Source organism: Salvia miltiorrhiza, chromosome 6 (assembly GCF_028751815.1).
Source record: "Salvia miltiorrhiza cultivar Shanhuang (shh) chromosome 6, IMPLAD_Smil_shh, whole genome shotgun sequence".
Taxonomy (NCBI): Eukaryota; Viridiplantae; Streptophyta; class Magnoliopsida; order Lamiales; family Lamiaceae; genus Salvia; species Salvia miltiorrhiza.
This window is the reverse complement of record NC_080392.1, coordinates 37100335-37107872: the sequence shown is the minus strand read 5'-3', so window position 1 is coordinate 37107872 and position 7538 is coordinate 37100335. Positions and strand designations below refer to the sequence as shown.

The window sequence follows — 7538 nt, the reverse complement described above, 5'->3', positions numbered from 1 at the left end:
GTCCTTTGTTAACACTGAGTGTGTTATGCATAACTCCTTCTTCAGTTTGCATATTGCATTATTAGTCCGAGGTATCTAATCAGAACATTCCTTTCAGTTGCATTGAATGCTCTTTGACTGATCAGGTGTACTGAAGTGTTTCCCTAACACTTATACTTCAGTGCAGATGCTTCATCAAATTTAGCATTTAATTCAGGCGAATTTCAGTCTTTCATTCTTCATTCTTCAGTCTTCAAGACTTCAGTTCTTCGGTCTTAAGTTCTTCGGCTTTCAGTTGTTGGTCTTCAATCCTTCAAACATCAGTGCTTTGGTCTTCAGTACTCTTGTTTTCAGTCCTTGCGACTTCTGTGCTTTGGTATTCAGTCTATACTAAAAAAATGAACTCCAGCAGGTGAGTTCAAAAGGAATTTTAGTCTAGTACAAATAAAATCTAAGAGTTTTGGAATCATCAAAACAAAGAGTAGGATATTTCTTCTTATTTCCCAACATAGATTTTTTTTTTCTCTGTTGTTCTTTCAATAAAATCTTAATTCAGCAAAACACGAGCCAATTAACTTGTAACTTGATTAAATGGTGTAGATATTAGATCCCCATAAATCCATGACTTAACATAAGCTTGTAACTTGAGTTAATATAACAGAAGTCTAAAGCCCCATGACTTAAGACCAACTTGTAAATTGAGTAAATTGGATAGAGGCTTTGGCTAATGGAATGTTTGGATAAGCAAATGACAACAAATTAATCCTTACAAATGAGCAATCATATTACTAATTAAATGTGTATATGTCAATGTCATCATAATATTTAGTGGTCAAATTTGATATAATTTAACTCTTTTGTAAATATTGTCAAATTTGACTAATGAAGAAATTTTATAGTATGCATCTTAAATTTAAATTCGTGACAAAATATTTAATGTGATATAAAAACCATAAAAAATGAATTTAAAACGAATAAGTTATGAAAACTTTATAATATTTTATTTTCTCTCTCTTCGTTAAAATTTTACAACTTTTTATGTATGTTTAGGCATGAAAATATTTATTTTTATTATGACGTGTAATATTCTATAATAATAACGTGAAATATTATTTTTCATTATCAAATGATTTAAAATTATTTTGATAACTAGATCATTAAACTTTGTACAACATTGAAAAATTATATTTTTAAATTTGAGATTTTATTGTGTAATTGATGTGGATTATTTTATTTTATTTTTAAAATATAATTTGTATTTACTTATATTTTAATTCTATTTTTATACTTATTTATTTAAATATATCGTTTAATGTTCGTTGTATATCGCACGGAGGAGCTTACTAGTAACACATAAAATGAAGTAAAATAATAAATGAAACGGTGATAGATTGAAACAAACTAAAATGTAAAATACATAAATATATATTTCATATAAATTTTTATATTTTGACTGGCACAATATTTATGTTAACTTTATTCTAAAAGATATATACTGTGATAATTCGATAAATCATTTTAATTTTTTAGAGACACGCTTAAATGGATAGGAGGTATAATTGATATAAAATCAATAATTCATTATCAAAGAATATTTCTAATTGTTTAGAATATAATTTTTTTTTATTTAAAGTGATATTTATATTATTTTTAAAGAATCACTTAAATTTGAAAAGAAAAAGGAGAGAAAGAAATAAGAAAATGATTATTTGTCCACTTCGAAAAATAAGTAAACACTTGAATGAAAAGAAAAAGAAGGAGAGAAAGAAAGAAAGAAAGAAATAAGAAAATGATTATATGTCCACTTCGAAAAATAAATTATATACTACTCTGAAAAGTCAAAAATGAAACTAATACGGATACAATAAACAATCATTTAATTCGAAAAAACGAAGAAGAAAGATAGAAAGAAAGGAATAAGAAAATGATTATTTCTCCACTAAGAAAAATATATTATTGAAAAGTCAAAAATAAAATTAATACCGATACAGCAAAGCCTTCTTTTTCCCTATAAGTAACCTCTCTCCTCTCACCCTTTTTCTCTTCGCCCACCTACGCTTCTGGTTTTTCGGAAGCGTAGATCCCTCCATTTCTCTATCTAATCCACGCGCGCACCTATTTGTGAATCACTGAGAGAGAGAGAAGAGAGATAGATAGAGAGAGAGGCGGTGTGGAACAGAAGAGCTTTTCTGTTTCGTTATTCTGAAAAAGACGCGCGGTAACGTTACTTGCCCTAAATTTAGCTGCTTGATTTTGATATTTCAGCTGCGAATTTGCGCTTACTTTATAGATCTAGGTGCGTTAGTTGGGAATTGTGTGTTATTTTGGTGGTATTGTCTTAGTAATTTGATTAGGGTTTCGGATCAGGATTTTGGGGGTGAATTGCGTGAATGATTCGTTCCCACGTTTTCCCCCTATTGTAGCTCATTCCCTTTCTGATGTGGGTTGATTGCGTGAATAGTTAAACTATGGTATTTCATAACTTCTTTTTGTTCCTTCGAAATATCTCAATGTCGACTACGACAATGGAAGTTTCATGTTGGTTTATGCATACAAAAATATGTATTTAGAAAAGGTTTTACCTCTTTGTGCGGTCTAGTTTCAGTCCAAAGTTTAATACATCTGGCCTAGTTTCAATCCAAATTCATGTATGGTTCGAGATATTTCTTTATAGTATTAAGCATAGTACGAACTTTTATTTTGGTAGTATTGCAATTCATTTCAGCTAAAACAGTTGCAGTTCTAGATTAATCTTGTATTCTTACTAACAAGTCTGGTAAACTTATTTTGCTTTACGTGTCTGATTTCTCTTGGCTCCTCTTTGGGATTCTTTGCAATTTATGTTCCAGGTACTCAATAGGGAAGCTTTGATATGGCAGCTGCTGCAGCTGGTATTAGTTATGCACCTGAGGACCCTGCGCTCCCAAAACCATGGAAGGGTCTGGTTGATGATAAGACTGGATATGTTTACTATTGGAACCCTGAGACCAATATAACTCAATACGACAAACCTGTTGCCCCTGGTCACACAAGCTATGCGCCAGTTCATAAATCTTTGAGTTCATCGGTTCAGAAGTCCCCCCAAGGACGATATAATGCGAATGATAATAATGACAGATATTCCACAGCTAGCAATGGATCAGCAAAGGCTTCTGTACCGGTAACTTATCAGGTGGCCAAGTGGTGCTTTTATAGAACATATGCAGTCTTCTTAATTCATGTGGATGCATTTATTAAAATGTTGAATGGTTCTTTTCTCTGGGTTTATTGGCATCTTAGCTATGTCCATGATAAGTAAGCTATATCACAAGATGCACTCACTTTTTAACTACTTTGTACTAGGCCACCAGAGGAAGATCAGATTATTCACAGAGTGATGTCGAGGTGAAAGCGAGTGTTGGATATGGACCTCATCCTTCCAATGGTGCAGACAGTATTGTGTCTGCTGAAGCCTATCGCCGGCGTCATGAAATTTCTGTGACTGTAAGTATTCGTGCAGTCAATTGCGATTCTTTGTCTGCTTCAGTTATTTTGTCCAAATTCTATAGATGAATAACATCATGCAGTTGATTCCTTGTCTGTTCGCTAAAGTTATTTCATTAAATTTTGTGGAGGAGTAAAGGGAAGAGTTGGAATAAATTGCATGCAATTGAGGAGTTACAATGATTAAGTCTGTTAGGTCTGAAAGAATGAGTCTCAGACTGAAAGAATAAGAGGACTGAACTGAACTAACTTGCCTAAGAATAGAATATGACAAAGTTATAGTAAAAAAAAAATCAACAATTTTTGGCGAGCTCAATTGCTTCCAATGTTGTGCTCGATCTTCTTTCAGTGTGTAAATGAGAAATGAATTGGGGTTCCTTTAACCCACAAAATTCTTCAACTCGTGTCTTTGATATTTCAAATATTGTTAGAACATTTATGTCCCTGTTGTGGCATCTTTGGTATTACTTGTTTTGTTTTGTTTTTTGTGTTCTTTTCACCTATTTCTTTTTCCCTGTATGTGCTGCTATGCGTGTCGGATCTTTTATTTTCCATATTAATCCTTTGTAAATTCTAACTGGTTTGATTCTCTTAATCTGGCTAGGGAGACAATGTTCCTCAACCATTCACCTCATTTGAAGCCACTGGGTTTGCTCCTGAGATTCTTAGGGAGGTACGGAGTTATATTTAATATGTTGAATCTGAAAATGTTCAAGATCTTTGTGAGTCTGAATTTTATGTTCAAGATCTATGCAACGTTGAAGTACTACTGGAGGCTCATTCTGGAGATTAAGAAACTTTTCCCGTCTGTACTTTTGTCTCAGGTGCGATATTTGCTCCAGGAGGAGCCAAATGTCGTACGCTGTGCCTCCCTCGACTGGGGGCTTGCATGTATTTGGAGCACCCTTATCGATGGACCAATTTAGGTGAGGGGCTTTCCGAATCATCCAAGCCTGGCTGGGACTTCTATTGGTAGCAATTCTGTCTGCCCCTTGGTCCGAATAGAAGAAGAGGTGTCCTCCTAATTGCTTGCTTCTGCAAGCAGTGCCTGACTCTTGGGGGGATGATGCTTCTTATGTCCTTGGCCACTTGCTTAATTCGAAAAGAACCCCGTCTGAAATTTTGAAGCATCACATATGCTCATGGGGCTGCGGGTGTTTTGTTTCATTTTACAGGTGCAGCATGCTGGTTTTTCTGCTCCTACTCCAATACAGGCACAGTCATGGCCTATTGCTATTAAAGGTCGTGATATAGTAGCAATTGCCAAGACAGGCTCCGGGAAGACCTTGGGTTACCTGATTCCTGGATTTATTCATCTGAAACAAAGGCGTAATAACCCAAAATTAGGTCCGACAGTTTTGGTGTTGTCACCAACTAGAGAGTTGGCTACACAGATACAAGAAGAAGCTGTTAAGTTTGGAAGGTCATCCAAGATATCTTGCACGGTATGGTTTTAGCTTCTGTTGGTATTTGGTGTTGGCTCTGACTGACTGCCTTTTAGCAATAGAAGGCTTTGATTCTGTGTTTCATTTCTTGTATATCTGTTTTAGCATCTTTCTGATTTCAGTTTTGATCTTTGTCTGTTGAAGTGTTTGTATGGAGGTGCACCTAAGGGTCCGCAACTGAAAGACATAGACAGAGGTGTTGATGTGGTGGTGGCTACTCCTGGTCGATTGAATGACATTCTGGAGATGAGAAGGATTAGTCTCCATCAGGTCTCATATTTGGTTTTAGATGAGGCAGACAGGATGCTGGACATGGGTTTTGAACCTCAGATAAGAAAGATTGTGAAGGAGGTCCCGGCTCGTAGACAAACCCTGATGTACACAGCAACATGGCCAAAGGAGGTGCGCAGAATTGCTGCTGAATTACTAGTTAACCCTGTTCAGGTTAATATTGGAAATGTTGATGAGCTCGTTGCCAACAAGGCAATTACTCAGGTATATAGAAGAATCATCTCTTGGTCTTTTTTAGTACTGTCTCATATGAAGACACAATACTTACTTGTTGTGACATCTATTAATGTAGTGCTTTATCCTTTTTCTTCACAGTATATTGAAGTTTTGTCACCAATGGACAAGCGCAGGCGCTTGGAACAGATATTGAGATCTCAAGAACCTGGATCAAAGATAATAATTTTCTGCTCTACCAAAAAAATGTGTGACCAACTGGCAGGCAACCTGACCCGGCAATTTGGAGCAGCTGCTATTCATGGAGATAAATCCCAGGGTGAGAGGGATTATGTGTTGAATCAGTTTCGCACTGGAAGATCCCCAGTGCTTGTGGCCACTGATGTTGCCGCCCGGGGTCTGGACATTAAGGATATAAGGTCGGTTTCTAAAATTGACTAGAGTTTATGGAACAGGCGTGATTTCCCTCCGCCTTTGATTAGTTATACCTTGAGACGTTTACCAAATTCTATTTACAGGGGCTTTTTTTTTAATTATCCAACCATTGTCCTCAGTCTTATGCTGCTTAATTCAACTTTGATATGATTACTAGGAATTTAGCCATGACATAGTTAGCTGCAGTAACTCTTGTTTTCTGCAGCTCCCCACTCTGTCGTATAACCATTTATGTATCTAGGCTATTGCTATATATTTTTTAAGGGAACAGTGTAACAATTTCTTTTGCAATAATAGACAATCTCGTATTGTGTATTTTCTTTTAGCTATTGTAATTTGTCTCATATGTTTGTGTTGTCTGTCTCAGGGTGGTTTTAAACTATGACTTCCCTACTGGAGTAGAGGACTATGTTCACAGAATTGGAAGAACTGGCCGGGCCGGTGCCACTGGCGTGGCATATACTTTCTTTTGTGAGCAGGATGCAAAGCATGCTTCAGAGCTTATCAAACTCTTGGAAGGTGCTAGTCAGCGTGTGCCCAGCGAACTCCGTGACATGGCTTCACGTGGTGGTGGAATGGGGAGAGCAAGACGTCAGTGGGGCTCAGGCCCTGGCGGACGTGATGGAGGTCGTGGTGGCGGGCGTTTCGGTTCTTCTCAAAGTGGACGGGATGGGGGGAGAGGTGGTTGGGGAATGCCATCGTCTCCAGATAGGGCCGGTGGCCGTGGATATGATCGCGAGCCGCGTGATAGGTATATGAATCTTTTCTTCCCTCTATTTATTATGTAGTGATACACTGTAGTCTATAATTGTCTTTTTATACTCCGCAGACATGTCTCTGGATTCTCTAACGGATACGAGACAAATGGCACTGGAAGCTTCCATGCATTGACTGCTCCAAAGAGTAGAGGCAGAAGTCGCAGTCGTAGCAGAAGCCCCAGAAAGATTTCAGGATGGGGTGAAAAGCCCCGAAGTCGTAGCCGTAGCATGGAGAGATTCCCATCCAAGAGCGCACGATCCTCTTCTTATGGCAGCAAGGATTATAAAAGCTCGAGTCATTATGAGAAATCACATTCCTCTCCTAATGTTAACAGGACTCTACCCGTCTAGTAAACTCCAATGATCGAGAGCAAGAGGACGATGGTATGCTGTCAGCAGAGAAGGGCACAGTATCTCGAGGTTAGAGGTTCCTCAGAATCTCCGAAATCGACGAGGTGCAGCTTTCATGCCTTGATTACCTTTGCTATATAGTGTTTGTAGCTGGTGAATGTTTGATGGGGGATTTAATCTGATATAATAGTAATGCATAAAATACACTTTATCCCCTTGAAATATGTCCAGATAAGAGAACATTTTAGGGTGGCCAATTTTGCCATACAATTTGTGTTATGTACTGATACGTTCTAAAACAGTTATATTCTTAGACTGCAATTCTAATGCAATGGATACTCATATTCGACCCCTCTCTTCCTACTGTAATTTTTTAGTGTATTATTATGGTTTTGAATTTATTTCATCAGGTTGTTGAAAAAAGTAAAAAAAAGCTAATTCATCTATGTTGTCAACTTGAGAAATCCATTATTTCTTCTTTTTTATTGTATGGAGGTAAACTGAGAAAAAGTTACAAATCCCACTTCATTTCTGAAGTAGCCCGAATTTTTATAAATTTGGCAAAAATGACCCGAACTTTGAAAAGGGTTGATTTGCCTATAAATACATAGTATTATATTCA

General features: G+C 36.9%; 1 protein-coding gene across 2 annotated transcripts; it reads left to right on the top strand.

Moving 5' to 3' along the window:
* The first annotated feature begins 1939 nt into the window (after positions 1 to 1939).
* On the top strand, positions 1940 to 7268 carry LOC130989384 (ATP-dependent RNA helicase-like protein DB10). 2 transcript variants are annotated; one of them, XM_057913348.1, is made up of 9 exons: positions 1940 to 2197; positions 2829 to 3151; positions 3322 to 3462; positions 4067 to 4135; positions 4638 to 4907; positions 5052 to 5402; positions 5514 to 5791; positions 6175 to 6558; positions 6637 to 7268. In XM_057913348.1, exons 2-9 carry the CDS (start codon positions 2852 to 2854, stop codon positions 6914 to 6916), a joined length of 2073 nt encoding a protein of 690 aa, XP_057769331.1. In that variant the 5' UTR covers positions 1940 to 2197; positions 2829 to 2851; the 3' UTR covers positions 6917 to 7268. The 2 variants fall into 2 exon arrangements, with proteins under 2 accessions (XP_057769331.1, XP_057769332.1); XM_057913349.1 differs by having other exon boundaries at positions 1963 to 2197; positions 2829 to 3139.
* The last annotated feature ends 270 nt before the right edge of the window (positions 7269 to 7538 follow it).